This window comes from Penicillium cosmopolitanum, assembly GCF_028827165.1.
Source record: "Penicillium cosmopolitanum strain IBT 29677 chromosome Unknown utg000005l:1.0-4006212.0:1.0-4009387.0, whole genome shotgun sequence".
NCBI classification, from domain to species: domain Eukaryota; kingdom Fungi; phylum Ascomycota; class Eurotiomycetes; order Eurotiales; family Aspergillaceae; genus Penicillium; species Penicillium cosmopolitanum.
Window position 1 is genome coordinate 1,449,884 of NW_026622675.1, and position 27,801 is coordinate 1,477,684.

Below are 27,801 nucleotides of genomic sequence, written 5' to 3' on the forward strand. Positions count from 1 at the left end.
TGCATCGAACAGTTCCCCAATGGGTGCATGATAAAATCGGCGGGGAATATCGGAAAGGAAAAAATCGGCGTGTATTCGAAAGATCAACCGAGCGACTGACGGGGTAAAGGCCAGTCAATCTAGACTAGCTCCCTTAAACCTCTTAGCAAGCTGATCACTGTCGGACTTGGGAGACATAGAGCGCGGGGGATGGGGAGCGGGGGAGGGATACCGCCGCTTCCCGCTAGGGGAATCCGAACGAAAAGATTCGACCGCGGTGGGCCAGGGGCGCTTAGGGGGCCGCTCACCACTCTCCTGAAGGATCGTCATCAATGTTGCCCAGCCGGACGTATTCAACAGCTGCATTCCATCGGCCGCGGCATGAGTTCTTGCGACTCGGCAAAGAAGGGCCTCCTCGTCCTGTAATTGTGATATGTTAATTGAGATACTGACTTCAAAAGCAGTTGATGGGAGAAAATGTTGAGAAAGTGCTCGACTAACCTTGCTAAAAGTCGAAAGCCCGTGCAAGAAACAAAGGAGATGGAAGTCGGAAACGCCCTCGATGGCCTTGTTGGGATCGCTCGGCGACATGAGCTTCTGGGCGATGTGACGTAGTTCCTGGCTCTCGCCGATGACCTCGCGGTTTTCGATGGGGAAACGACTATTGGTGAAAAGGGGTGATGACTCGGTGGGGAAACCGTGTGTAAGTGTGACAAGCAAGAAATCGACGGGGAAGCTTGGTTTGGCGTTTTCTTGTACGCTTGCGCCGTATTCGTTGATGCGGCGGTAAAATACCTCTGGGATGTACCGTGTCTTGCTGCCTTCATCGTCATCCTCTTCTGATTGAACCAGCACAACGGAGGGCTCTGCGGATGGTTCGGTGATGTTGGCTCGAGTCATCTCCACCGCCGATACTGTGGCCTGGTATGAGCTCACAGAAATGGCGCCTGTATCGTCGCCGCTGAGCACACATGTGACGAAGTCAGAGCCAAATCGCCCTGTGCGGCTCCACTTGGTGGCCTTAGGGTTCTGGGCCTGTAAGCGTGAAGCAAACGCGATCTCCAGGGAAGATAGGTAGTATGAATCAATGTGTCGTTTGCAAACCACGGATCCATCCCCTTGGCCTGCATCAAGGAGATCAGTGAAGATCACTCCGACTTTTTGTAAGCCACAGAGACGAGCGACTTCATCCACCTCTTTCTCGTTCTGCCATTCATGCAGTGTAACACCGTCCACCTCTCCGACCTGCGGAGGTTCGTAGATTGCCTGGACGACAGCCTTGACACCCAGGGGAACTTCGGTGTACTCCTCATAAGTTCCGTAAAGGAATCCCAAGCGTTGAGCGCCGGATTTTCGCCAGAAGTCCAAGAGCGAGTTGATCAAGTCGGGAGAGGAGAATTCAACGTGGTCAACCATACGGTATTCTTGGGGCTGCAGACTAATTGCACTAGGCTGACACTTAGTGCAAATGCCCTCGGGCCATTGTGGGTGTCCGGACGGGCAATCACTGCGTACGCGGTAGAAAGGCTCGCTGAGTGGTGGCATAAAAGAGCTTCCGGCCTCTGGTTTGTTGGTGGCGGCATTGATCTTTCGCAAGTAGGAGTGGAATGAAAGATGCTTGATCTTCTTTTCGGCCAGATAATTCTTGTCGTAAGGTTCCAGCGGCATGCAATAGTCGCACATGCCCCGAGGTCCATGCCTGCACATCTTCTGGTCTTGGTTTCGTTTAATTTTGCCATCCCTCTTATCCAAAAGATCATCTAGCGGCGACTGTTTGACCACATCCCATGGGTTCTTAATATTTGTTGTAGGAGAGGTTGGTTGCGGGCGAATTGGGATAGTCTGTTCTTTGGGGGCGGCGGAACCGTTCAATCGACGCTCGCCGGTAGGAGGTGTGATTCCGTTGGACGGGCCATTCCGGTGGGCAGTACGCTCGTGGTACCCGATGAAGAGCTTATCACCATGTCTTTGTTCATGCTGGTCAGTTACGCCCGGTAGGATTCTAGTTCCCACTTTGGTGTACATACTTCAGGCCAACTTGGCTGATCGCGACCCCCTTTAGAGCTTCGAGCTCTCGTTCCTCTCCGCCGGTGCCTATCGGCTTGTTCGACAGACTGATGGAAGTTGGTTCGGTGTTTGAGGGCAAATGTTCAATAATCTACACGAATCTCGCATTAGCTTTCAGATCCCCGGATTTGAGGTCGTCTTGAAAGATTGTATGTCAGAGATCAGCCATTTCATTTCCTTACCTTTTCTTGGAGAGAAGGGAATGAGTCCTCTGGGTTGACGGTGAATCGAAACTGACCGTTCCGACTCTCAAAGCGTAGGAGAATCGGTCGTGACGCCATGGCTGGCGCTATCGGGGAGAAGAAGCCGACGTAGATATAGGGGATGAATTATTTGGAGGTGTAGATCAACGATTACCAGCAACACATGGCGAAAGGAAAAGAGAGTGGAGAGCAGAGGTGTGGTGAAGCTGGCGGCGTCGGAGCTTCCTGCGAGGCACGTCACAGGCGGGCGGGCGGTATGGTCAGGCGGTGACAATACGATTCGGCAAAGGTAAACCTTCCGTAGTGTGTTTTATTGGTAATCTGATTACCGTCCGCAGCACCTTATAGAACCCAGTCGAAAGGAGAGTCATCTTTGTCTAGAACTAATATCTACAGTTTCAATTGGTTTTCAAATACAGACGAAAGCTAGAAAAAAGAATATTATGTCATACTATGCATTTTATTTACGAGAGAATATGTGGACTTGGTTAGACGAGAAAAAGTTGATATTCTTCATCTATTAAGATCTCATTTAAATAGGTCCTCTAAGAGGATGATCATGAACCCATATCAATCATGAAATATCGAAACGCCGCGAGAACGCCGCAGGAATCCGCAAGGAAAAGAAAAAGTTAAAAGGAAAGCCGAGCCGATCCGAAATAGAATAGTACACCCATCACTGGATAGTACACTTCTTGGGCAAACCACACGGTCCTTCACTGTCCTTCTCTTTCTTGGATTTCTGGCCAGTCTCCTGTTGCTGAGCGGGCTGCTGCGATTTCTGTGCCGGAGCAGCTGCGCCAGAAGCAGGAGCCGAGTCCTCGGGCTTCGACTCGGAACTACCATGTAGTCACTGGTGGTTGACCTTGGCGACAGTCTCGTAGAAGGCCTTGCCCTGAGCCTCAGCGATCTCGAGCTCGAGAGCAGTGGGCTGACGGGAACCATCGGCACCAGCGAAGGTACCGGCACCCCAGGGGCTACCACCGTGAACCTCGTTGAGGTTGGACAGTAGACCAAAAGCGGTCTTGTAGCCCAGAGGGGTGTAAATGAAGCCGTGGTGAGCAAGGGTGCTCATGGCAGAAATGGCAGTGGACTCCTGGCCACCACCGGGGGTACCGGTCGAGATGAAGAGACCAGCATACTTGCCCCAGTAGCCACCGGAGGTCCAGATACCACCAGTCTTGTCCCAGAAGGTCTTCCACTGGGCGGGGAAGTTGCCGTAGCGAGTGGGGATACCGAAGAGGACGGCATCGTACTGCAAGAGGTCACTGGGCTCCGCAATGGGGTAGCTGGACTTGGCCGGGGCGTGCATCTTGGTCAAGACATCCTCGGAGAGAGTCTCAGCAATCCTGCAAGGGGGGGGTAGAAGGTCAATTGCTGGGTCATTGCGGATGTACTCAATGAAGGGAAGCATACTGGTAAATGTCGACTTTGCCTCCAGCGGACTCAATGCCCTTCTTCTCGGCCTCGGCCAGCTGGACGATGTGGCCATAGAGGGAATACTGTGGAGAGGGCAGGTTAGCTCAATGGGAGCTTCAGGAAGAAAGCCGTGGGACGAGACATACAAAGACGATAGCAACCTTGGGAGCCATGATGAATAGAGTTGGAGAATGGAGGAGATGAAGATAATAAGAAAAAAAGAACAAATACAACGACGGCGGGGAGGGGGAGTTATATAGGTAGGCCGGCCAGAAGAGAACAACCGGGGGGGAATACAACCTCCCACTGGCACACACGCCATCTTCACGCCAGAAACGATTAGTTATGGCTTGCAAAGCTTCACCAAAGCAGCATCAGTAATCGATGACATAGGTCAGGTCACCTTATGATTGGTCCTTCGGATATGTAGGTCTCCACCCGGGTTTACACGAATTCGTAACACTACACTAGTAAAGACAGCTTTGTCGAGTCTGACCGATCTCTGACAAATGGGACCCTGATTGCCAAGCTCAAGGCGCGCCTACAATCAACGGCGCATTTTTTAGTAACGAGTCAGCGAGATGAGAAGAGGAGACAGAGTCAGAGGAGGAGCTCAACTTTTCGCAATTACTTGCCCCAATATTGGTGTGCAAAAAGAGCATGATGTCATGACTTCCATGGGGCATAACTGATTCGAGTCGTACGATTCGACCCTTGGAAATCGAGAGATGAACACCTCGTCTAAATCTTATCCAACAACCTGGCGTGTAACAGAGTACCAGATTGTGGCATGCAGGGACCGGCCAATTGGCTTCGGCGGAGCAACTCTGGCTGCTTACTGTGGGCAATAGTTATGGGACTACTGTCTACCCTAGCGTGTGCTGCTCCAATTTTAGAAGTCGACCGGACCACCGCTTAAGTTAAGATAGAGTGCGTTGTGTGTGTTTTGTGTGTTGGTAGAGAGGTACATGCACATGTACATGTAGATCTTCGTGAATAAGTCATATGGATATGGGTATCTCGAGGCCCGTCGAATGATACTCGATGGACCGACAGAAACAAAATAATAAAGAAGAAAAACAAAACCAAAACATATGTAGCTTGTGACCCAAAACAGGAAACACCTCTGGCACCGTTCCCAAATGCATGACCGCGAGAAATGTGGCTTCACCGACTTATCCCCTTCCTCGTCCACGATACCGGCCCCGCATGTACCCCCCACCACCACGGCCTCGTTCACTCCGCCATTCACGCTCCCGCTCCTTCTCTCGCTCTTGTTCCTCCCGAATCAACGCCCGCTCGTGTTCCAGTTCTTCCTCCGTCTTCTCCGTCTTCATCGTCGGCCGCGGGAGGTTCTCCGTCCACCGAGGATGCGCATTGGCACACGCCTTGCCTTCCGGGCAGAACCCGGCTAGGTAGAACATGCAGAGTCGGCGCCGGACGTGTCGTTTCGCGCAAAGGGGGCCTAGCTCGCAGAAGCCACGATCGTAGTGCTCACACGGTGGCAGGCGGGCCTCCTCGCGCACATGCTGGTAGAGACAGTCGTCGCCGTTGGGACAGTATCCGGATCGCGAGAAGGATTGACACTCCGGCATGCGACGAAGGTTATACTCGTGCAGATACTCGCACTTTACGCCCTTCTTGCATAATCCCTTCAGGAAATGTTTGCAGACAAGCGACCCATGTGTGGTGGACGGAGCTAGTCCGGAGGCAGTCGTTGTAGAGGTCGTCACTCGTGAAGGAGTCGGGTGTCGATCAGGACAGGCTGGTCCGAGGGGGCAATGGCCTTCACTATAGGCCTTGCAAACGGGGACATCGCTGGCGAGACCGAAGCCAAAGCTCTTGCGGAGGAAGGGGGAGAAGGTGAATTCGTTGTAGCTTGGGTCGCGCGTTGGCTCGGCTGATAGAATCTGCGCCGCTGTACTTTGGACGTCTGCTGCCATGATGTGATGTGATGTGATCGTAACTCCAACTCAGAAGAGCTGCAAAGCTGGATATGTTTGCGGGGATTCAAAGATGCGGTGTCTCGGCTTCGTGGATACTGCAGGATGTGTCTGGTATTCTTGGTGGTATGTGAAATACAGCCCCTTGGGATACAGCGAGCAGCAAGTGGTGAAGCAAGGCGTGCAGCGACGGTGAATGGGAAGGAGAGGATGGATCGACGTGATTCCAAGTGATTTCAAGTTTCTAAAGAGCTGAGCAACTCGCCCGATCTGGGTGTTTGTTCGGTTTGCACCCGCCCAGGAATCGCTCGAGAGGCGACAACTAGAAACTTCTACTGGCAACCTTTGAACTTATATTATTAATTCTTAATTCTCTTGGTACTTTAGCAGGGGTCCATACTACTTTGGCCACCCAGACCCTACATACGTTATTTCTAAGGTTCAGCTGTTCGAAAGTCAAATATGTAATTTGTATTCTTGAATTCGGCAATCCATCCCAAGCAAGTACTAATATACAAAAATATAAACTTCAAATTCCAACCTGAACTAATTCAAGTTTTCGCTGAATTCAAGCTGCCGATCCAACAGGTCATGAACCATCTCTTCCAAAGAACGCCATTTAATACCCAGTTCTTTCTCTGCCTTGCTGGTGTCCATCGGCGTAGACTCCCCTTCAATTTCCAGCTCGGTAGCGATCTTCGCTCCTATGTTCGGATAGTCACGACGAACAATCTGCGCAATTTCCTTCCAACTCGCTTTATTTCCCGAAATAAGATACTTTGAGCCATCTGGAATACTGGGGCTGAGGGCTTTGATCTGGGCGTCTGCAACATCTTGGATATGTACTCCAGTCACCATTGGAGTCGCCACGCCTGCCATGATCCCCTTCCACAGACCAGCGTTCGAGCCCTTTTCGATATCTTTGGCGGAAGTCTGGACTAGATTGCGTCCCAGGACAAATGATGGATGAAGAGACACCAGGGAATAATGGGGCTTGGAATTTTTCCAGAATTCCCACGCAGCGTTGTTGGCCAGTAACTTGGACGCATGGTAGAGTTTAAAGGCTGTTCCAGCTGGATCGGCAGGATTATTGAAGTCAGCCGTCTCATCGACGCTGAAATCCCAATCATTATCCTCTAAATAAGTGTTAGATTTGGTATCCCTCGAACAGCCTTATATGGTGGGGATACTGACCTTTGATGACGCCACCAACAGGGACACCGGCCAGAGGTATCAGAGAAGCCATGGATGCTGTCACGACCACCTTCTTGATGCTGGGTACCTTTGTCGCTTCGTGGAGGATAGCTGTTGTCCCTTTGACTGCAGGACCAAAGTAGGTATCCTTGTTCGTACCATGGGGCAGTGGGGAGGCTAGATGAAGGACATAGTCCGCTCCATCAAGCTTTCCACTGAAAGCGCTTTCGTCGGTGAGGTCTGCGACCGTGACATATTCAATTTGCTCCTTGTACTCGGAAAAGAGCGCTTCAAGATCTTGCGACGGCTTTCGCAAGCAGATGCGTAGTCGATATCCTGCCTTGAGCGCAGCCAGCGCGGTGGCGCTCCCGATGAAGCCCGTGGCACCGGTGATGAAAATTAGTTCTCCTGCCATGATGTTTTGCTAGATTTTTGGATGGGAATAGTGAGCGAACTACAGACTTCCCAGTCCTTAAGTATTTCCCTAAAGGCTTCTATCCCTGTATTACAAATTATATTGTGGAATGATGAATATTGTCTTTATTGGTAGCCACAAAACGTTGCCTCGGTTTCGAACATTTTTTATCCACCTGGGCACAAAAAACTTCATACTAAATGATCAGTTCACATTTTTTGATTAGTAGCATACTGGTGGTATGTGTGTATGGAAGATGAAATGATCCAAGAGTTTTAGTTTTGGGATTACGCTATCATTCCGATCCGGTGCATACTAAGCCTATTAAAGTAGCCACAGCGCCAGACAATTGTCAGCATGGAACTGAAATCGATTTGTCTATTTCTCCACTGAGAGATAGCAGATTATGGATTATTCTTTGCCGAGAAGTATGACGCGTTAATTTCGCGATAAAAAAAATTGCTGTGTTCGATCGTGAGCTTGAATCTGTGCCCCTACTTCCAAGGTTTGGAATCACTTGTTAGTCAATTGGATTGATATATCCAAGTTGCTTCAGGAAACCCGATACACAGCTACCGAGGAAGTCTTTGCTGATTTGAATTGGGCGTCTCCTTGCATACTGGAAGACTGCCTGCGAGTGAAGACTGTTTGTGAACCTACTACTGTTGCATATTTTGCTAGTGTAGTAGTTGGGAAAGTCTTCGTCGCCGTCATCATCTCAACCCGCACCGTGACGCTTCAACCATCTACCAATGTGGAATCCCGCATAACTTCAGTGCATGGACAGTTGCTATGATAAGACAGATGTGCCGTGTAACTTGAACCAAACATTTCTGGATATGGATCAAATATCAAAAGATGTCCGCTTTAGTCCAAAACTGTGTGTCCATTTCAATTGATCCCCAAATTTGTCGCAGTCACAATCCGAAATCAAGTTGTCCGCCTCTTCCATGGCTCGTCTCGAGGACAGACAAAATTCTCAGCCCATGCCCGCCGCTAAAGGCATGGATTGCCACTGGAAAGTCAACCGAATCGTTCTAGCACTGTCGGGTCTGGTGGAATTTTAGTTGCATGCACGTTGATGGAGCTCGCTATGATCCTGGTAACTCAACTGCTCGTAAAACTAGGCAGAGGAATAAGGATAGGCAGATGGACTCCATTGATCCCGTCTCTATCACACCCACGAAAAGGGGCGAGATGCCCACGGCGCCCGGTAAAAAGCATTGTGATTAGTATGGTTGGAATATCATTTGCTGGCCAACAGGACTGTCATGGTTTCAGAATTTGCATCGTACACGATCCCCACCCTCAACAAACGAACAAAGGGGGTTGGAAGCTCCAGACACTGGGAGTTTGAAGGCAATGTGATTACTATAGTACCGACCTTATTCGTCCAACTGATCAGAAGACGTGGAGCAAGGAGAAAGGAATAGGGGGTCACTCGACCGAGTGACCCCTCTGCGCACCGCCTCACTCTGAATAATACATAGCGCCGGCCAATCCACCAGTCGCGCCGAGCGGACTGAGCGTGGAATAAGCAAACAAAACCGGGGCAGCGTGGCGTTCGGGGGCCTAGCCCGAGGCTGGACAATTTCCAGGATCGCAGCCTTGATCGGCGTTGTTTGCTCGACACGGTTTTTTTGACGCAGTATCCGCGACTCGAAGGGGGCCCTGGGCATTCACACGTTGCGGGAAAGGTTGCCTGCGTGCCGATCGGTTTGATCCGCGCGAATCCCCAAAGACAAGGGGCTCAGCTGCATGCGCTAAATACATGCATACAATGCAGCGGGCGAATTGGCGGCCGCCGAATGGCGCTGACGAGTGGGTTTTGCGCTGGATTGGCACCCCACGTCATATGGGGAAGAGAGGGCGGTGCCCAGTGTTCTGGGCTTTCAGGGCGTTCTTCCCCCAGATTTTCAGGTGAAATTGCGGTTTGGCCGGGAGGTGAGACGAGTTCTTGCGTAGCTTTGTAATGAGAAGGACTAGGATCGGCAATGGCGGCGATTGGTCCTCCTGGGAAGAGTGGCAGAGAGAGGTTTGAGTGTGCGCGTGAGCCATGAGAAAGAGAGGGGGACCGGCAGAGAATGCCCCGCCATGGGCCAAGCTAGATGTGCCCTAGGTTAAATGAGCGGTTCTGATCAGATCAGATCAAATCAGATCCCGAATGAATAAATGAAGAGGAATCCCAGGATCAACAACATTCAACAACAATCAACAATAACCGACGAACCCCCGAAGTACGTAAAAAGTCGCCACACGTGACGCCTTCCTGAACGGGAAACTGCAAGTGTTTTGGGGGATTGTTTTTTATTTTTCTTTTCTTCCTCTCTTCATTTCACTTCAATTCTTTTCTTGCTTCCACTCACTCCGGCCATTGTCTCTTGCCTCCAGGTTATTTCCTGTCAACCTCTCTGGAATGTTCTCCGCCGCCAGCAACATCTTTCGCCGGCGGCCTGTTGACCCCGCGCCCGATGCCGCCTCATACCAGGTGCCGCTGTACACAAACGCCGCCTACTACCCCAACTGGCGCATCTATCGCAAGCAGCCTCCCTCTTCACTGCGATTGGGCTTCGTATCTCATGTGTTCTATGCGTTTGCTTGGTAGGTCAATCCTCCCGATCCAATCCTATACTTCGATCCAGGGCGCTAATCTCGATCTGGAAACCTTGCAGGGTAAAAGAAGATGGCACAGTCTACGTAAGATGACCCACAGATTTCGTGCTGACTCTGTTTCTAAATATGGGAAAATCTTGGCTAAACCGGAGTTATAGTTGAGCGACGAATGGGCTGATACCCAGATGGCTGTCGATGGAGCGGAGGGCTGCCTGCGCGCCTTTGTCCAATTGAAACAACAGTACTCGCAAATGCGTGTTATCCTTTCTGTCGGCGGTGGTGGGAAAGGAAGTGAGAACTTTGCCGCTACAGCCCACAGTCGGTCTAAGTTGGAAACATTTGTCCGTAGTGCCCGGCAGCTGGTTGATCAATATGGATTGGACGGTATCGATGGTAAGTCTTGACTATACTCCACCAACCTACGTCTTCCTTTTCTTTTACTGGCGAAATATCCCGCTGCAAACACTTTGAATACTAACCTGTACCTATAGTGGACTGGGAACATCCCGCCAATTCAAAGGAAGGCAAGGATTACGTTCGTCTGCTCTCCAAATTGCGAGAAGCGTTGCCAGCTCCGCGATATGTTCTAGCTACCGCACTTCCGGCCAGCCAGTGGTTCTTGCGCCATATCGACCTGGGGGCTGCGCAGAAATATTTGGATATGATCAACCTGATGACCTATGATTTTTCGGGACCCTGGGAGTCGGAAGCAAACCACCAGGCTCAACTTCACGGCTCACCTATTTCCGGATACTCGTCGGTGGACTATGTACTCATGCAGGGAGTTCCCTCTCGAAAAATCATCCTCGGTGTTCCGGTCTACGGGCGTTCGTTCCTCGGATGTACCGGACCAGGCCAGCGCTACGCTGGCCACGGTGGAGAGGATGGCGTATTCGATTATAGTGAGCTTCCTCGCCCGGGAACAGAAGAAATATATGATGAAAGAGCCGGGGCTGCATACTGCGTCGGTGGTGATGGCGGATTTGTCACGTATGATACCCCTGCGACGGTTAAGCAGAAGGCAGGGTTTGTTACTTCATCGAAGCTGGGCGGACTTTTCTACTGGCACATCGCCTCTGATTCACGGGGACCGCGCAGTCTGTTGGAGACTGGATATAATACCATGCATGAAATGTGAATGGGAAGGGGGGTTGATGATCAAAATAAAACACGACAGAAATATGGGATTTTGGAAAGTGAATGACTGGGCGTATTCTCACCGCAGGCTGCAACAGCATGTCAGCTGCGGATTCTTCTTCTTCTTCTTCTCTCCTTCTTCATTTGCATCGGAGGCTTTTCTGCTTATAATGTGTATGTATAATCGCTAGCGTAATGGTGTGGCCGCGGCTTGGATGCTGCTCTGATATGCCATGATAGTGCATAATAGTGATTGCAAGTGCATAAATTATTGGTTCGGTGATATCGCGGCGATTACAGCCTGCCAGGATCTCCAGGATCTCCATGGCCGAGTGTGGTGGATCAGTCCACTCCGTCCACCTTCAGCGCCGTCGCAGCCGAACGCCGAGGCACGTTTGGAACCCCCAGAATGTGCCAACCTCCTTCAACTTCAAGCTTTCCCCTCCTTTCTACCCCAGGTTTCTTCCAAGGTTCTTTTCATTCTCCCTGGTTTCTTCTCCACCGAATCTGTCAAAATATAGTCTGGCAGTAAATCTGTCTACCACTTTTACTTCCTCCCCGATGATGCCCTCCCAGCTTCCTCAGCCCGCGACGGCGGAGAGCGGGTCCATCACTCAACCGGCCGCGTTGGACAACACCTACACATCCGATACCAGTCTCCAGCGGTCGTTACAATGTGAGTTTTTTTTTTTTTTTTTTTGTATATTTCGAAAGAATTTTCATATCCTGATCCATCCTAGGGTATCTTCCATCGAGCACACTACGATCTACCGAGTCTCATTTCACTCAACTTGGCGCCGAAGCTGTCTCTGATCAGGTGCGCGAGTGGAGTGCTGATGCCGAACGCAACCAGCCCTATGTCAAAAGTCACAACGTCTGGGGTAAACGATACGACTTTGACCGACTTGTGACCACCGAGGGCTGGAAGCAGCTGGGCCACTGGGGTGCTCGTAATAAAATCGTGTCCGCTGGTTATGATCCCACCTTTGGACTTGAAAGACGAACTGTGCAATATGCGCTGTAAGAATGATCGCACTCTCCGGGAAAGACTGGTCTGGGACTGAGGATTTCGTATAGTAACTGATTATCCCTTTAGGAATTACTTATATGCCCCTTCGTCGGGTCTTTACTCCTGCCCGATTAGTATGACCGATGGTGCTGCTTTTATTCTTGCACCTAGGCTGAAGGAATTACCTGCGAACCATCCATTTCACACTGTCTTCAAGGGACTTACCTCGGAGACAAATGATCATTGGACATCGGGTCAGTGGATGACCGAGCGAGCTGGAGGAAGCGATGTTCAGAATACCGAGACCTGGGCGACCCATTCGCCACTCACAAAGTCTGCGGGTGTGGATGCATTGGGAGAGGGAGAATACCTAATCAATGGATTCAAGTTTTTCTCCTCTGCCACAGACGCCAATGTCGCACTTCTCTTGGCCAAAACGCCATCAGGAAAGCTGAGCACATTCCTCGCGCCGCTACGCCGAACAGTGGTAGGAGAGGATGGAGTTTCTCGCCAGGTTTCAAACGGCGTGAGAATCCATCGATTGAAGAATAAGCTTGGCACGAAGGAGCTGCCGACCGCTGAGCTAGAGTTGAAGGATATGCGGGCCCATCTGGTCGGTGAAGTTGATCAAGGTATCACCACCATCGCACCTCTTCTCAACGTGACTCGGATTCACACATTTGTCGGGTCTCTATCCGGATGGCGCCGAGCTCTCAGTATCACCAAAAGCTTCGCAAAGGCTCGATCTACCGTCGGAGAACCCTTGTGGCTTATCCCTATGCATCTGCGACTCTTGGCCGATTTAGAAGTCAAGCATCGCGGTGGTATGAACCTTGCCTTTTTCACCGTTGCCGTGATGGGATTGGTGGAAAACAAGGTCTCTCAGCCCTCGGAGCTAGCACACCTGCCCCGCCCAGGTAAAGAAGCCAACGTCGTATTCCGCACTTTGACCGCCACTGCAAAAGCTGTGGTAAGCAAGATGTCTATTCTGGGAATCCAAGAATGTCAGGAAGCCATGGGCGGCGTGGGTTATATGGATGAGGCAGATGAGCCTGAGTTTAATATCTCGCGAATTCTTCGAAACACTTCAGTCAACTCTATCTGGGAAGGAACTACAAATGTCCTGGCTAGCGAAATGGTCCGATTCCTCATTAAAGGAAATAACCTAGAGATCTTTGCCGGTTGGCTTGATCGAATCTTGGGCTCGATTCGTACACAGAGTCTCCGGTCTACTTTAATCAGTGCGTGGTCAGCACTGCGGACGAGATTTTCCCCGAAGAGCCAGTTGCCTGCGGCTATTCTGGCCGACGCACGCCGCTATATGTTCACTCTTGCTTGGATTATGTGTGGTGCGCTCTTGGCTGTTGATGCGGAGCGAGATAATGATCCTGTTACTACGGAAATTGCCCGACGCTGGGTTCTGGACGCCGAGGGTGGTGTTGGGGACAACGTTTTCCACGACATTATCACAGTGCAGAACGATCAGAGTAGCGATTCAGATGGTGAGAAGCACCTCCAGTGGGACTGCAGAATTGCATGGGGCGTCGAACTACCGGCTCAACGAGCGTCCGGTCATCGCTCCTTGCAAACTGCCAACTCCAAACTGTAAAGCCCCTTAAGCTCTAGTCTGAGAATCTGTATATAGCAGCTTCAAGTTGAAAATATTGATCTAAATATTGTATACCACTACCTGTCTATAGTAGATACCTTGTGATCCTGCCAGCACCAGACTTAAACTAAGACCAACTGACTTGATTGTCACTGTATACATAAGATTTACTACAATATCACTGATTAAATCTTGGCTGCTCGGTATCCCAAAGAGGCATCCGAAGGCAGATCCACGTTCCAAACTATACGGCAGTCCAGTTCAGTACGCGCACGACCTGTCGGTTTTCCATCTTGAGCTGTAGCAGATCGCTGGAAGATGAGTTCAGTGAAAGCAAATTCCCCCGGCACTCCCTGGCCTTCCAATACCCACCTTCTGGCCACCTCACGAGCAACCCTATCATTATCTCTCTGAGAATCCAGAGAGAGAAGAACTCCACACACCAACCAAGAAAGTGTAAAGATGATTTGACGGGCGACTCCAAGAAGGTGGGACAAGGCTCTCTCATCACGGCCAGAGTCCAGTCGGTCTTTAAGTCGACGCCAGACATTTTGGAGAGTGGCTTTGTAGGCAATGTCGGAAACTTGACCGATGACATCGCGCATCCATTCATCAAAGAGGTCTAGATTCTTTCCCTTGGTCAGATGGCGCACTGTTTCACTGGCGAGAACATTGGTAGTGCCCTCCCAGACGCTGTTGCTCGCGGTGTCTCGCCATAACCGGCTAACATTGAACTCGGGCTCTTCAGGCTCGTCTTTTTTGATTTAATGTTAGTATTTAATGAATCAAGAGAGAGAAATAGATGCTCTTACCGATATAACCCACGCCTCCCATCGCTTCCTGGCATTCCTGGAAGGCCAGTGTAGCCGACTTGCATATAACAGCCTTGGAGGTAGAGGTAAATGCGCGCAAAACAACATTCGCAGCTCTCGAATTATTTGCAAGAACTGAAAAGACATCAGGAGCATCGACAGGGAATCCATTATCCACATAACCTAACAGCGATGAAGTAAAAAAAGCAAGCTGCATCCAGCCACGATGCTTAACCTCAAGTTGCGCCAACACATTCAAGTGCATTGGAAATGTCCAGAGGGGCTGATCAATTGTGGTCCGAGATTTGGCAAATGCCTTTGCGATATCCATGGCACGACGAAGACACGACAACGCCGTGATGAAATTGTGGGTGCGAGTGACATTTAACAATAACGCAATTGTTGGAATACCGCGGTCTTTGGGACCTATAAGGTGAGCTCGTACGTCACGAAGCTCGACCTCTGCTGTAGGTAGTTCTTTTGTGCCCATTTTGTTTTTGAGACGGTGAATGCGAATACCATTGGATATCTTTTTCGATTTTCCGGTAGCGGTATCCTTCTTGGATATAGTGGTCGGAGCCACGAAGAGTGAAAGTTCTCCTGACTCGGTTTTTGCTAACAGTAATACCGTGTCGCAATCGGTCGCGCTACAGAAGAACTTGAAACCTGAGAGTAGATAGTCGCCTTCTTCCATATTGCCGAAACGACCGGTCTTGGAAGAAAGTGGAGAGTATGTGGCAACAGTCTCGCTATTACGAACATCACTGCCTCCTGGTCGCTCAGTCATCCATTGCGCAGAGATCCAGTTGTTTTCCCGAGCAATGAGACGAGCATAGAGTTCGTGGAAGGGATGGTCTGTTGGGAGCCCAGGGAGTTGGCTTCGGACTAAACGTGCAGCGCCAGAGGTCATCGAGACTGGACACGAGAAGGCGGCGGATGAAGCAGAGAACAGATAGTTGCTGGTTGATATTAGCAGGATGCCTCATAAGAGAGACGGAAAGGACAATTTCTTACAATGCGTGCTGGACGGTACGACGATATGGACCAAATTTATCCTCATAGCCAAGTCCCACCACACTATTTACCAACTAGTCAGTATGCTTGCTGTATAGTAAAGGTCGTTTACTCGCAGTAATTCAGACTCACCCATGCTTAATCCCCCATTTCCCCAGTTCCTTCCAGCCTTTACTAGTGACCAAGCCTTCTGCTTCATGCCGTGAGCCCCATACATTGTAGGACTTGACGTATGGCTGCTGGGATTCTGCATTTCCGATCAAATCATTGGTCTCGTCCGAAATTGCATCGGAGCCGAAGGATTGCAGCCCCGGGGCAATTTTTGCCAGAACTTCTTTGGAAAGATGCCCTAAGAAGGAAATGTTAAATCTTTAGATCAAAACAAAAAACACCCAACGCAACGGGCGATCGTACATTGAAGTATGCGCTGGAAGACTCGATCGTTTGTCCCTGGGTTTTCCAACGCAGCAGGCGAGAGGATAAAACCCCCATCTACTGTAGAGGGCGACAGTTGCTTCCCCATTGTGAGTTACTGAAAAAAGAACAAAGGCCGTTAGGTGGTATCGCTCATATTTCCTTTCGCATTCTTCAAGTTGTCTTATACCCTGCTCGGGCCTAATATGCGGGGTCCGATCTTTCCTAACGCTTCGTCTGCCGACGATGACATCTGGTTTGCCGAGCAGGCACACCGATGTCCACCGACGATCACCGAGAAATACCGGACGGAATGCTGATGGATGGGTCATGAAGCTATTATCCGACCTAGCGACTCGCAAAATGCGGGGAATTCCACAGTGCCCGGTGCCGTTTTCCGGTGAGGCACAGTACTATTAATTCAGAGAGTGGTTTCCAGTCAACGATTTTACCCATCACCAACTTTCTTCAAATTCAAATAAATAAATCATTGCTGAGAGTCAATTCAACAACAATGGCCAACTCTACGCCCGAGGGCGATGTCTCGAAACCTCGCCCCATCTGGACCCCTTCCGTACCGCAAGATGAGATTCCGATGAATATATACCGCGCACATATCAATCGCAAATTCCACCAAAATCTCCAATCTTCTCAAGAGCTACACCAGTGGTCCGTGGAAAACTTACAGGATTTCTGGGTTGATCTCCATCAATACACTGGCATCATACCATCCTTACCCTCTCATATCACCACCGCATTCGATGCCACCACTCCTATGGAGAAAGTTCCTGAATTTTTCAAGGGTGCGAAGGTCAATTATGCTGAGAATGTACTTTCCGGTCGTGATTTGGAGAAAAGAGCCCTGATCGGACTTCGCGAAGGTCAAGATCTTAGCGGAAAGGTGTGGACGTGGGCTCTTTTGCGAGAGAATGTGCGCAAAGCGAGAAGTGCACTGCTTCAGCTTGGTGTTCGAGAGGGAGATCGAGTCGCGGCGGTTATCTCAACTAGTGTTTGGTCGGTAGGCCTTTTTCTCGCTACGGCAAGTATCGGCGCTATTTGGACGAGTATTGCGCCGGATTTGGGTGAAGAGGTAAGAAAGGAGATGATAGGTATCTGTCAAGGTGGAATTTGTGATCTGATAATTTGTTAGGGATGTTTATCACGCCTGCAACAGGTCACGCCTAAAGTCCTTCTTGCCGATGGGGAATCGACCTATAAAGGCAAAATGCGATCCAATGTGGACAAGATTCGCAATATCGTGCAAGCCTTGAAGATCAAACCCCGAGTATTTCTAATCCCAATACTGGGATGCATGAGCCGGTGTTTCCTAGTCTTGACGACTTCTTGTCTGAATCAAGACCAGAGCATGAGTTGGAATTCAAGAGAGTTCCGTTCTCTCACCCACTCTACATCCTTTATACGAGTGGGACCACCGGGCAGCCAAAGTGCTTGGTACATAGCCACAGCGTGATCCTACAGCACAAAAAGACATCTGTGCTGCACAACTCTTTAACCGAGAATGACATTGTATTCCAGTATAGCAGTACTTCATGGGTATTGTGGAATATCATGATTGGCCATTTATCAGTCGGACCGACTTTGATTCTTTACGACGGCTCACCTTTGTGGCCCAGTGCAAAGGGAATGGCGAGTATCGCTGAATACCATCGTGTATCATATTGGGGATGCTCACCTCGCTACCTGCAGGAGCTAGAGATGACCAGATGTATTCCTAAAGATGAGTTTGATCTTTCATCGCTGAGAATGGTACAAACAGGTGGTTCTCATCTGGGCGCAGACCAATATCACTGGTTCTATCGGGCATTCCCTCCTCGTGTTCACCTCACTAGTGTAACAGGGGGTACAGATCTGGTCACTTCATGGATTGGAACTGATCCGGCTGGGCCGTTATATCCCGGTGAAATCCAGCTACCTATGTTGGGTCAGGATGTGGATGTTGCAGATCCCAGCACGGGCGAGTCGGTCAAGTCTACCGGCAAACATGGCGAGTTTGTCTGTCGCCAGCCATTTCCATCCATGCCAGTATTTTTCTGGGGAGATACGAACGGGACCAAGTACAAGGATACTTATTTTGACAAATTCAAAAATTGCTGGGCTCAGCATGATTGGGCCAGTTACAACCCTTTGACGAAGGGATGGCAAATTCATGGTAGGAGGTGAGATCTACGAGAAATAACCTATAAACCCAAACATTTCCTTTTGTTGACAGTAAATTTTAGTGACGGCGTGTTGAACCCACAAGGCATTCGATTCGGATCATCTGATATCTACTCAATTACCGAGTCAGCGCCGTTTAACAAAGTCATTTCGGCCACGCTCTGCATTGGAAGACGCCGGCCGCATGACACGGACGAGGAGGTATTTCTCTTCATTGTGATGCAATCTGAGAAGTCCTTCACTACCCAACTGGCTTTGGAGCTCAAGGATGCCATCCGGAAAGGGTTGAGTAGCAAGCACGTCCCTCGCTTCATCATCGGCGTCAAGGAGGTTCCAATGACCGTCAATGGAAAGAAGATAGAGACTTTGGTAAAACAGGTCGTATCTTCGGGAAAACTGCCAGCAACTATTAGCAGTACTGTGGCAAACCCCGACTGTTTGAATGACTTCATACAGTACTATGAGCTCGAGACGACAAAAGAAAGGAGAGGGAAGCTATAGATGATGTACAGTTCTCGATTCCATAGAGATAGATAGTCAAATGGTGGCAATTGATAGATTTGTTGATGGCTACTAGTACGTTGCCGGCAACCATGTTCAACATAGATTCATCCTACTTCGTTGGACTACAACATGTGTAATATTTAGTGTGAGAAATCGATTTTGCACCGACGAATTGGGTAGATTTCAGCTATGTAGCGACTCTTTGATTATAAAGGGAATGGATTACTGAATGGGAGATATTTTTATTGCCGTCGCTGATATCATAGTCATCAAATATTCAGTAACCAAGACCCACTCCAATCAAAGCCAGAGCCTTCCCAGTTGGTACTGAATGTCTCCAAATTCGTGTCAAGCGGAGGAAAACTGTAAGTATCAACAGTGTCATCTGGCCGAGCATCAAACGGTTGCAGCGCGTCGTCGGTTTCTTGTACCTCTGCCAACGTACAAGTGCGTTCCGCTCTTGAATTTGTCGCCGGCTCAGATGTGTGTCCTATCAAGCTCCACTGTTTGCAGAGTTTCATGTCAAACCCCTCGAAGAACGAAGCTGTATCTGTATCCAGGGCTGGTGGGGGCCCGTCAAGGAAGCCTTGCTCCCGGACCTTTTCGGTCAATTTGTTCAGTGCTCGCAGCGGTCCGACGGCGGATAGCCACCTTTCGGAAAGTTTTTGGAGAGACAGTTTCATGACTGTTAGTTCATGCTCTGCTGTGCTTTGTAGCTGGGTGTAGCGGCAACATGATAGTAGTGATAGCCCGGCGCAGAGTGGGTAGAATGCAAAGACGGGCCCCAAATAGCGAAGTTCGTCACGTAGTAGAAACTCCTCATATATACCGGCGATGAAAGAGGACGCTACCAATGACGCGGCTGGAGGAACACTGTTTGGCGTGGGAGATCGATGAATGATGGTGAGGACGACGAAGTACATGACTAAGAGCTGTTGAACCTCATGGTGGGAAGTAATGGCATCTTCTTGCATCGCGGCCGAGGAGTGCAATTTAGGGAAGACCTGCTTTGCCCATCTGTACACTGCATTTTCTAGATCGACTCTTCGCTGCCGAGATATCTCCCGCCGGAGGTAGCATTCTACCGTGTCGCCCAGGTGGCATGATATCGTGCAATATGCGAGGAATAGTTGAGCTTGGAAGTTCCAAGCGGGGAAGTCGTTCATTGACGGAGGGAGCACGTCGCTGTCTCTCAAGTTGATTGTTCTCGGTCGACCTACTCCGACTGAGATAACATTATCGCGAATCTAGAGCAGTTAGTTAGTACCAGCCTTATAACAAGTATAGAGAAGCAATCGAGGAAAGCCACATACAACCAATGACCACCATAATCGCCGGCGAAGGCCGCGGTCCTTCGCATTTGGCGGTGGCTCCTTATGCAATCCAATCTGGAATGCCATCGCTCCAGCGGTGCGGATCCAGAATCCACTAGTATCTGTTGAGACATCCTCAGGTCCCACGGGGTTATACCAATGTAGCAGGCAAGCGGCCACAATGGATATGAGCGAGTTATTGCCTCCGCCAAAGAAGAAGAGTAGCTTCGCGCGTCGATAAAAGACCTCACTGGAGGCATAGTCCAAATGCGCTTTGGAAACCCGACTGCCAGCCAGAAAGATGGATTGCAACAGAAGCATGGAGGGAGGCGTGCCTTCGTCCAGCCATTTCAGGTCAATGACGGGGGTCCAAGGCAAGCAGTACTTATTGAAGCTGGCCATTAGTTCTATTTGCACATATTCGGGGGGGTAATTCAAAGGCCCCCTGGTCACGCAGCATCTGCAAATCGGCAGCGGATGTCTTGGGGCTTGTCGTCTCATGGCCAGGTTTCACCATGTTCTCGTCAAACGGCACACTCCCGCCCAAGTACTCGCTCCGCCCGCGGTAGCTTTCTTCTTTGATGACCGGTTCACCATTGTTTACCGGAAGTGGCAATGGTTCTATAGGCAATACATTGTCTTCGTAGGGACTTGCCGATGACAGACGCGCGACTCTATCGATGGGCGCGTCTTCAGCGGGAAGCTGTGAGCTGCGCCGACTCAAAGGGTCGGCCGAATTCACGTCGCGACTGGGCGACAGACTGTTGGTGAAACGCTTGCGCTTACGTGTATATGGTCTGCGATGATTAGAACTTGATCCAACGAATGCTTGAGTCAAGCGGGTCCTGTCTTCTCACCTGCACTCCACCTCGGACTTTTTGCAGTTGGTGCAGGGATTGTGGGTCGCCAGGTCGCAGCGCACCTGGGAGAATTCGATCAGTTCAATCCAGGATGGTCAGGTTTCGTTGGGCAGGGGACGCAGGGACCTTCACCGACCTTTCGTTTATGGCAAATGATGCACGCAGACGACATGTCGTCGACCTGGGGGGTGGTTGGAGGGGAGAAAGTGTGGGGGGTTGAGCCGAGGCACTCGGGTTCCTCTTGAATGCGGCCAACTCCAACTCCAACTACATCTACAACTACATGCCATGGCTATCACATAGTCTCAACAACATCAGAATGGCAGATAATTCAGTCATTGTCAATACAGCCTCGCACCCCGGCATATCAATCATTCAGATCAATCGTCCCCATAGAAAGAATGCAGTAGACTCTGCAACTGCCAAGGAGCTTTACAATGCCATCCTCGCCTTCGAAGCCGATGCATCACAGAAAGTCTGCGTGTTAACTGGCACAGGCAGCACTTTCTGTGCCGGGGCCGATCTTCATCAAGTCGCACAAAAGAAAGATAACGACGCTCCTGGCGAGAATCTCCAGCCCGTCAATGGGCGCAACCTGGGTCCCATGGGTCCATCAAGGTTGATGATTCAGAAACCAGTGATTGGAGCAGTCGCCGGATATGCAGTTGCAGGAGGGCTCGAGCTGAGTTTGCTAGCAGATATCCGGGTGGTGGAAGAAGATGCAGTCTTTGGGGTATTCTGTCGCCGTTGGGGCGTACCATTAATTGACGGGGGAACGGTGCGCTTGCAAGCCATCGTTGGTCTTGCTCGCGCTCTCGATATGATTCTTACTGGCCGACCAGTTGAATCCAAAGAGGCTCTGGCGATGGGACTGGCTAGCCGGGTTGTGCCTAAGGGGGAATCGTTGCAGCATGCTTTGGACATCGCCAAGCAGCTCATCGCATTCCCTGAACTTTGCATGAATACCGATCGTCGTTCATGCTATTACAGCGCGTATGAGGCATCTTCTTTGGAAGATGCGCTCTCGTACGAGTTCCAGAACGGCAGCAAAGTCATCTCGAAAGAAGCCGTTGCTGGTGCAGCCAAGTTCAGTGGAGGGTTGGGCAGACATGGCAGCTTCAAGGAGTCTGGGAAGTTGTGATACGTGAACTTAAAGAGAGACAAACAAGTACTGAAAAGAAAATTGCTAGTATACATTAACTGTGGTATCGGGTCTCGGTCGAGGGCTTTGTCTATCTATCATGGCTGTGGCCATTGGAAATCATAACCTGCGAAACATGCGAGATTAATTCTTTATAATCTTCACGGATTCCGGTTGTTCGAAATCTGATGTCATTTGATGTGTCCGCGGAAAATCAGTTGGTCTTCTTATCATCCTCCTCGATGACCTCCGGCACAAATTGGACTCGCTTGCCGTATACGAATGGGGTCCGTGAGATCAACGACCCAGCTGCGTAACCGATGTATGCACCAGCAAGGATGGTAATAGGAAAAGTTTGCCAGGGGCGGTCCCTTTAGAGATGTCAGCCAAATGATTTCATACTTTGGAAGCATCTTTCTTAAAAAAAAAATCAATCCAACTTACCAGTCCAGAGGGATCGGTATGGCACCAAACCAAGCACCAAGTCCAGTACCCAGGGCACCACCCCAAACTGCATCAGCAGGTCGAGCGATTCCCCAGACCTCCTTCCACACCGAGCCGTCGGTACCGTGAACGTAAACCAAGCTAGACGCAGAAAGGACTGCCATGTGGGCAGCGCAGAGCACGGTCTCCGCGTTGTGTGTTGTCAAGGGAGCACCAAACAAGACCAGGAGAGCGGCGAGGACGGGGGTCGCGATGAAAGTTGTAAGAGTGACGGACAGGAGTGCAGGCTAAACCAATAATTGTGAGCAACTAGTACAAATACACTACGCGTATCACTTGCTTTGCAATGCCGCGGAGGAAAGAAGTGGACATACCATCAATCTGGCCCAAAGACCAGCCCAGACATTCTTCCCAGAAGCTTGCTTTCGGCGATGGCCCGATTTTCCAGGACGAGGAGCTGAAGGGGAGCGAGGCGAAGCCTTCTTCTTCTCTTCGTTGTCGCCGGAGCTAGCGGTTTCGAGGGATCCAGCTGGCGGAACGCAGAGGATCACGAAGAAGAGTTGCAGCAGTGCCAGCCATGGCAGATCATTCAATAATTCCTGGACGGGATTGGCGACCACTGCTTCGAAGCGCGATGCCGCAAGTGTCAGGAGGAGGGCGGGATGCACGAAGGAGTAGATTCGAGCCAGCTGCGAAGGCAGGATATTGACGGGAGGCGCAGAGGGTTTCTCGGCGGGGGGTTGAGACATGGTGGCGGTGTTCACGGTGGGGGACGAGGTAGTTGAAGCCATGATGCGCGCATTGAAGCTCACCAGGCACAGGTATACACAGTCTCGCAGCTGTTCTGAACCTGAGAGGACCCGGTTGGCTCGGCAGTGAAGAGGTGAAGGGAATCGCCCGGTCGGGCTTGGCGTGTTGCGGTTGGTTCTTGGCGGTCAGAGCTACGAAGTATGAAGTACACAGACTACGAGTACGGCGTTATATATATGAGTTTGAGATTGGTTATACCCAGGGCGGCTTATAACTTCAATTTACTAGTTGTAATTTGTTAGTATTCAGTAAGTGTTTACTGTACTACTATTGAATTGAGCTTCTGGAGTTGTCGCCAAAGTTGGAGGCTGATCTGTATATCATTATTCCCTTCGGTTTGACTTCAGCGTAGATCGTACAGCAGCTTGAATTTACAAGATATGATACATTCGTTACTGTGAAAAAGATCCCTTGCAAGCAATCAATAAAAAACAAAGTTTAAGCGCCGTTCTTTTCGACATATCCCCATCTTAAGAGGAATCGCAGCAACACCCTAAACAGACCCAGCTAGGTAACAAGGGGGCAGGGAAAGGGTTGGGACAAATAAAACAAAAGACAGACCGGCTGCAATCACATAGGGACGTACAATCATACCACGTATCAGCGTGACCAAGAAATATGAAGGAGTATATGGGCTCCAAGGATGCGACGCAGGGAAGCGAAGGGGAGGGGGGTAAGAGGGGTAAACTGAAAGGGGAGGGAATCTCGCAAGAGAGCAAAGTAGTTCTCGAATGCCCAATGGATGCAAAGCGCAAAAGCAAGAGCAAGAGCACTAGGTGGAAAGGAGGCGAGAAAAAGCAAAGTCGTTCGGGATGTGAAAACCACGCGCTAACAAAGTCAAGATTCAACCCACGACCAACAAGTCAACTGCCACCTTTCAGACAAACAGAACGCCTGTAGAAGTAGATATAAGAACCATTAGGATTCTCTGGATATTCGACAATGACGACGCTAGGGAAGGGGAAGAGAGGGGGAAAAAAGGAAGATGTGGAATGATAACTATCATCCAGCTTCTCGGGTTCAAACTGTCGATTCTTTCTGGGCATCTGCCTGACCTTCTGCCTTTGACACGCCTGACCCATCCGTGGGCGTCGCGGTCGATACCGGTTGGGTATTTGAAGGAAGTGGTTCTTTTTGCTCAGATACTGGCGGCGCGGTAACCGCTTCTGGACTGTGTGGCTCCTCCGGGATCGATGGAGGCAATCCCGCTCCAGGCAGTGGGGAGACTGGTGAGCGGACAGGCTCTTCCTTGGCTTGTTCAGTGGGAACTTCGACGGAGGGCTTGCTAGCCGCCTCGCTGGACGGAGGAGACAATGGCTGGCTGGGCGCTGGGTCGCTGTCTTGGTTTGGGCTCTTGGCCCGCTCACGATCATCCTTCACAACCTGCGCAACCTTAGCCTTGAATTTGCCAAACAGGCTTTTCTTCTCGGGTTCGGTGCCAGATGTACCGCTGCTCGAGATGCCAGCATCCAAGCTAAGGGGTTGACTGGAAGGATCATTGCTCTGTTGATGCCCACTGCCGAAAGAGGTAGTACTATGTTCAGCACCCGGGTTGGTGGCTGCTAAGGGAGGAGATGCCAGCCCAAGTCCAACGTGCTCACTACTGCGCTTAGCAGTGCGGTGGAATCTCCAGCTACGCCTGTGCTCTCGACGCTCGGAATGAGTCCCTTCCTCGTTTTGCTCTAGGTCCGACGCGTCGGTGAAGGAGGAGCGAGAGTTCATGGACGGGGTGCGTGATTGATGTGGTCGCAATGAGCCCTCCGTAGCATGTTGGATGGAGCCATCCACGAGTGCTGGATTGGACTCTGAAGAATGAGCTTCCCTGTTCAAGGTCGCGGTGTTCGGGGGTTTGGGAGTCGTGTCACCAACAGCAAGATCCATGGGTGGCGGCTCACGCCTTGTATCCAAAGCGATCTCCGCAATGTTGATATCCGATGGGGTACCGTGGAGTGAATTGGACGAGCTCTGTGCACTAATGCTAGCGCTTCCTGGTATCCGCCTCTTCTGTAGACGTTTGGGCTGACGCGGCTCCTTGTGATCTCCGTCTGGGGGTGGGGATTTACTAAAGATGCTTGAGAGTTTGCGTTCGCGTGTTGGCGTCACAGCCTGAAAGGGCGGCGAAGCGGGGGTCTGTGTAGCTTCTTGCGACTGAGAAGGAGTGCTGATGCTCAGGCGTTCAGCTGCAGCGATAGGGACCGGGCCGTGAGTCGAGGTGTGAACAAGTGTGGTACCCTTCGATGAGGTGGTAGTTAGGCTGGGATTGCGTTGTTCAGTGGTGGGTTCTGATTTTGGTTCTTCTTTGGGCTCGGCCTTTTGTTCCATTTCCTCTTGGAGCGAAGGGGCTCGACTGGCCGAGCGAGAGCTCTGGTGGGAGACCGAAAGTCCAGACGGCGTGGAGCTGTTGTTTTCATTTGCTCGCGCGAAACGCGCAGATGTCAAAACTGGGCCCATTTTGGACGGAAGGGTATTGCTTCGGTGAACACCACCCCCAGACGTAGGAGTGCCTGGGCTAGGAGCCGTATTTGAAGTACGTGAATTGCGGGAAGAGACGGATACATTGCGACGCAGCGTGTCCAACTTGCGGTTGCTCTCGTTGCTGTTGCTGGCGCTGGATGCCGATCGGCGGATATTTGAGGCTGTCGTTGTGGGCCGGGACTGAATGCCAGCTTCGACCTCCTTGACCTGCTGTTCATCGGCTCCAGTTCCACTCATACCCACCAGGAAGTGATCTTGATTCTCGATGAGGAAGATCAAAACATCCTGGCTCAGCTTGTATTCTTCTGGTGACATGTCATGCTGCGGGTGCGACAGCATTCCAGGTTGGAAAATCGCGGACAGGTTGGCGGAGGTCATTCGGTTCTGGTCCGACTTGGAGGCAAACACAGCAAGAAGGTCCAGGATGTAGAGGAGCAGTTGCTTGTTCAGGGGCGGGAGTGCGATGATCAGGTGTTGGTAGGTCTCCACGGCCTTTGCGTGATCGAATTTCTCAGCTTCCGCGGGCTCGACTCCTGCTTGAACCTGCATCTGATAAATGCGCAAGGGTTCACGGAAACGTTCATAGAATTCGAGTGGGACGATGGGTTCCGGCAGCTGGTTCAAGTATCGGCGGAGGACGTTGGCGGCATCGTGTACCGTGTATCCGGACCAATCCAAGCCCTTTCCATAACGTTCGGGGGAATCGAATACTTCTTGGAGGTCTTTGATACGTTTCGCGGACCCATTGAGTCGGAAGATACCTTCCACATCCGTAGCTAGAGGACAGTCAGCGCATATTTCGGGAGCGGCGGCGGCGACGGCGACGATGCTTTATTGTGCGCACCTTTTTCTTTGAGAAATACGCCACATTTGGCCACGACTATCGGGACGTATCCATAAATGAAGCTCTCGCCATGTTCGTTGGAAAGGGAGATGGCCACATTGGCATATTTGATGCTGACATTGAGTGGGATGCCGAAGATTCCGCGCGGGGGTTCTGCGCCAAGGAAGGGAATTAGCATGCCATGTTCAGGAAGAAAGACTGATAAATAGGGAGAGCATGTGTGTCCAATTATCCGAATCGATGGCGGCCTCGACCATCCCAGCGGGAGTATATGGTCGCGGGGTAGGTCCCACTGGTACCGCGCACGGAGTGATTTTCTTGGAGGTTCAGGGGGAAAGTTGGGGATCGGCGAGATGCAGAACGGAGGGACACAGAGGCACGAGGGACGGGAGGGACTCGCGACTGGGCGCAATGCATTGGGAGGATTCTGGCGACATGGGACATACCTTTCAGTTCCTCTTTCCTGGTATTCCGTTTGAACTGTCTCCACCACGAAGCGAGGTCTCGTCGAGAGGGTGGGGAGTTGGAAGCGACGGGGTCGGGAGAGGTTGGTGGGAGTTGTAGCGGCTCGATGCCCGGTTGCGATTTACCGGTCACCATGGTGTTCCCAGAGTCGGAGCAACAACGAGCGGTACTATGTGGCTGGGTTGGGAGGGGACTCGAAGTTGAGGGGGGGGGGGGATGAAATCGCGGGTCGATGGACACCACCTGCGTCACCGCCCTCGTGTGGGAAATACTGGGGGAGAGGAGGCTGGGCCCCAAAGCACGGGATGCCAGGAACAAGACAGAAATTCGATTTCAGGGACACAGGCAGATACACGGGTCGCTGAAAGGGAGATTTCAGAGGATGACAGGGAGAGAGAGGGAGGGAGAGGAAGGGAAGAGAGAAAGGGGAAGAGAAGGGATGCGACAAGGCCGAGAAAGAGGAAGAGGTCCGAGTGAAGAACGGGGATTGGGCAGGAGGCGAATAGACGAGTCGAAAGGGTGGCGATAGTAGCTGACGTTGAGGCTGAGGCTAAAGGGAAGGGAGGAAGGAAGAAGAAGAGGAGGAGGAAAAAGGTGCCAGGGGAAATTAGAGGAGGGTTAGAGCTATGAATAGATGGCTGACCCAAGGTTGAAGTTCCCTGGGGGGCATCGCTGGATTCGGTCGTGAGTACAGTGACTAGTAGACTAGTATACTATACGTATAGTATAGTATTTGCTGAGTATCATGGAGAATACTGACTTCGCTCCGTAATATGCACTATATTCCATATTTAGTATACTATAATTAATGAGTAACTATACCATAGCTTGTATAGTTGGTTACTCGAAGTAGTTACGTATAGCTGGGACTCAGGGTCTGGACCCTCAGGTACCAACCCACATCAAATACGGAGTACGAGTAGATACGGACTATACGAG

General features: G+C 50.8%; 13 protein-coding genes across 13 annotated transcripts; 5 read left to right on the forward strand and 8 right to left on the reverse strand.

Moving 5' to 3' along the window:
* Positions 1 to 114: 114 nt before the first annotated feature.
* Positions 115 to 2,327, reverse strand: npl4 (nuclear protein localization protein 4; the record flags this gene model as incomplete). Its single annotated transcript, XM_056628225.1, has 3 exons — positions 115 to 1,945; positions 2,007 to 2,137; positions 2,229 to 2,327. The coding sequence occupies 3 exons, from the start codon at positions 2,325 to 2,327 to the stop codon at positions 115 to 117; spliced, it is 2,061 nt and encodes a 686-aa protein (XP_056490959.1).
* A 598-nt stretch (positions 2,328 to 2,925) lies between these two features.
* On the reverse strand, positions 2,926 to 3,841 carry pst2 (putative NADH-quinone oxidoreductase Pst2; the record flags this gene model as incomplete). Its single annotated transcript, XM_056628226.1, is given in 4 exon segments — positions 2,926 to 3,088; positions 3,104 to 3,598; positions 3,666 to 3,751; positions 3,815 to 3,841. The coding sequence occupies 4 exon segments, from the start codon at positions 3,839 to 3,841 to the stop codon at positions 2,926 to 2,928; spliced, it is 771 nt and encodes a 256-aa protein (XP_056490960.1).
* Positions 3,842 to 4,843: 1,002 nt separating this feature from the next.
* Positions 4,844 to 5,611, reverse strand: yth1 (cleavage polyadenylation factor RNA-binding subunit YTH1; the record flags this gene model as incomplete). The annotated part of the gene is made up of 1 exon (XM_056628227.1): positions 4,844 to 5,611. The coding sequence occupies one exon, from the start codon at positions 5,609 to 5,611 to the stop codon at positions 4,844 to 4,846; it is 768 nt and encodes a 255-aa protein (XP_056490961.1).
* A 546-nt stretch (positions 5,612 to 6,157) lies between these two features.
* Positions 6,158 to 7,220, reverse strand: N7509_003591 (uncharacterized protein; the record flags this gene model as incomplete). The annotated part of the gene is made up of 2 exons (XM_056628228.1): positions 6,158 to 6,747; positions 6,806 to 7,220. 2 exons carry the CDS (start codon positions 7,218 to 7,220, stop codon positions 6,158 to 6,160), a joined length of 1,005 nt encoding a protein of 334 aa, XP_056490962.1.
* Positions 7,221 to 9,636: 2,416 nt separating this feature from the next.
* Positions 9,637 to 10,971, forward strand: N7509_003592 (glycoside hydrolase family 18 protein; the record flags this gene model as incomplete). Its single annotated transcript, XM_056628229.1, has 4 exons — positions 9,637 to 9,821; positions 9,893 to 9,917; positions 9,992 to 10,226; positions 10,325 to 10,971. The coding sequence occupies 4 exons, from the start codon at positions 9,637 to 9,639 to the stop codon at positions 10,969 to 10,971; spliced, it is 1,092 nt and encodes a 363-aa protein (XP_056490963.1).
* A 563-nt stretch (positions 10,972 to 11,534) lies between these two features.
* N7509_003593 (putative acyl-CoA dehydrogenase) lies at positions 11,535 to 13,588 on the forward strand (the record flags this gene model as incomplete). Its single annotated transcript, XM_056628230.1, has 3 exons — positions 11,535 to 11,646; positions 11,711 to 11,990; positions 12,067 to 13,588. 3 exons carry the CDS (start codon positions 11,535 to 11,537, stop codon positions 13,586 to 13,588), a joined length of 1,914 nt encoding a protein of 637 aa, XP_056490964.1.
* A 185-nt stretch (positions 13,589 to 13,773) lies between these two features.
* N7509_003594 (uncharacterized protein) lies at positions 13,774 to 15,937 on the reverse strand (the record flags this gene model as incomplete). The annotated part of the gene is made up of 5 exons (XM_056628231.1): positions 13,774 to 14,342; positions 14,401 to 15,359; positions 15,415 to 15,477; positions 15,547 to 15,763; positions 15,829 to 15,937. The coding sequence occupies 5 exons, from the start codon at positions 15,935 to 15,937 to the stop codon at positions 13,774 to 13,776; spliced, it is 1,917 nt and encodes a 638-aa protein (XP_056490965.1).
* Positions 15,938 to 16,342: 405 nt separating this feature from the next.
* On the forward strand, positions 16,343 to 16,978 carry N7509_003595 (uncharacterized protein; the record flags this gene model as incomplete). Its single annotated transcript, XM_056628232.1, has 1 exon — positions 16,343 to 16,978. The coding sequence occupies one exon, from the start codon at positions 16,343 to 16,345 to the stop codon at positions 16,976 to 16,978; it is 636 nt and encodes a 211-aa protein (XP_056490966.1).
* Positions 16,979 to 17,136: 158 nt separating this feature from the next.
* N7509_003596 (uncharacterized protein) lies at positions 17,137 to 18,507 on the forward strand (the record flags this gene model as incomplete). The annotated part of the gene is made up of 2 exons (XM_056628233.1): positions 17,137 to 17,998; positions 18,059 to 18,507. The coding sequence occupies 2 exons, from the start codon at positions 17,137 to 17,139 to the stop codon at positions 18,505 to 18,507; spliced, it is 1,311 nt and encodes a 436-aa protein (XP_056490967.1).
* A 272-nt stretch (positions 18,508 to 18,779) lies between these two features.
* On the reverse strand, positions 18,780 to 20,855 carry N7509_003597 (transcription factor domain-containing protein; the record flags this gene model as incomplete). The annotated part of the gene is made up of 5 exons (XM_056628234.1): positions 18,780 to 19,757; positions 19,824 to 20,230; positions 20,277 to 20,620; positions 20,681 to 20,745; positions 20,820 to 20,855. The coding sequence occupies 5 exons, from the start codon at positions 20,853 to 20,855 to the stop codon at positions 18,780 to 18,782; spliced, it is 1,830 nt and encodes a 609-aa protein (XP_056490968.1).
* Positions 20,856 to 21,002: 147 nt separating this feature from the next.
* On the forward strand, positions 21,003 to 21,824 carry N7509_003598 (enoyl-CoA hydratase/isomerase family protein; the record flags this gene model as incomplete). The annotated part of the gene is made up of 1 exon (XM_056628235.1): positions 21,003 to 21,824. One exon carries the CDS (start codon positions 21,003 to 21,005, stop codon positions 21,822 to 21,824), a length of 822 nt encoding a protein of 273 aa, XP_056490969.1.
* A 214-nt stretch (positions 21,825 to 22,038) lies between these two features.
* N7509_003599 (PIG-F family protein) lies at positions 22,039 to 23,059 on the reverse strand (the record flags this gene model as incomplete). The annotated part of the gene is made up of 3 exons (XM_056628236.1): positions 22,039 to 22,195; positions 22,269 to 22,555; positions 22,643 to 23,059. The coding sequence occupies 3 exons, from the start codon at positions 23,057 to 23,059 to the stop codon at positions 22,039 to 22,041; spliced, it is 861 nt and encodes a 286-aa protein (XP_056490970.1).
* A 1,039-nt stretch (positions 23,060 to 24,098) lies between these two features.
* Positions 24,099 to 26,997, reverse strand: N7509_003600 (uncharacterized protein; the record flags this gene model as incomplete). The annotated part of the gene is made up of 3 exons (XM_056628237.1): positions 24,099 to 26,329; positions 26,398 to 26,595; positions 26,844 to 26,997. 3 exons carry the CDS (start codon positions 26,995 to 26,997, stop codon positions 24,099 to 24,101), a joined length of 2,583 nt encoding a protein of 860 aa, XP_056490971.1.
* Positions 26,998 to 27,801: the final 804 nt, after the last annotated feature.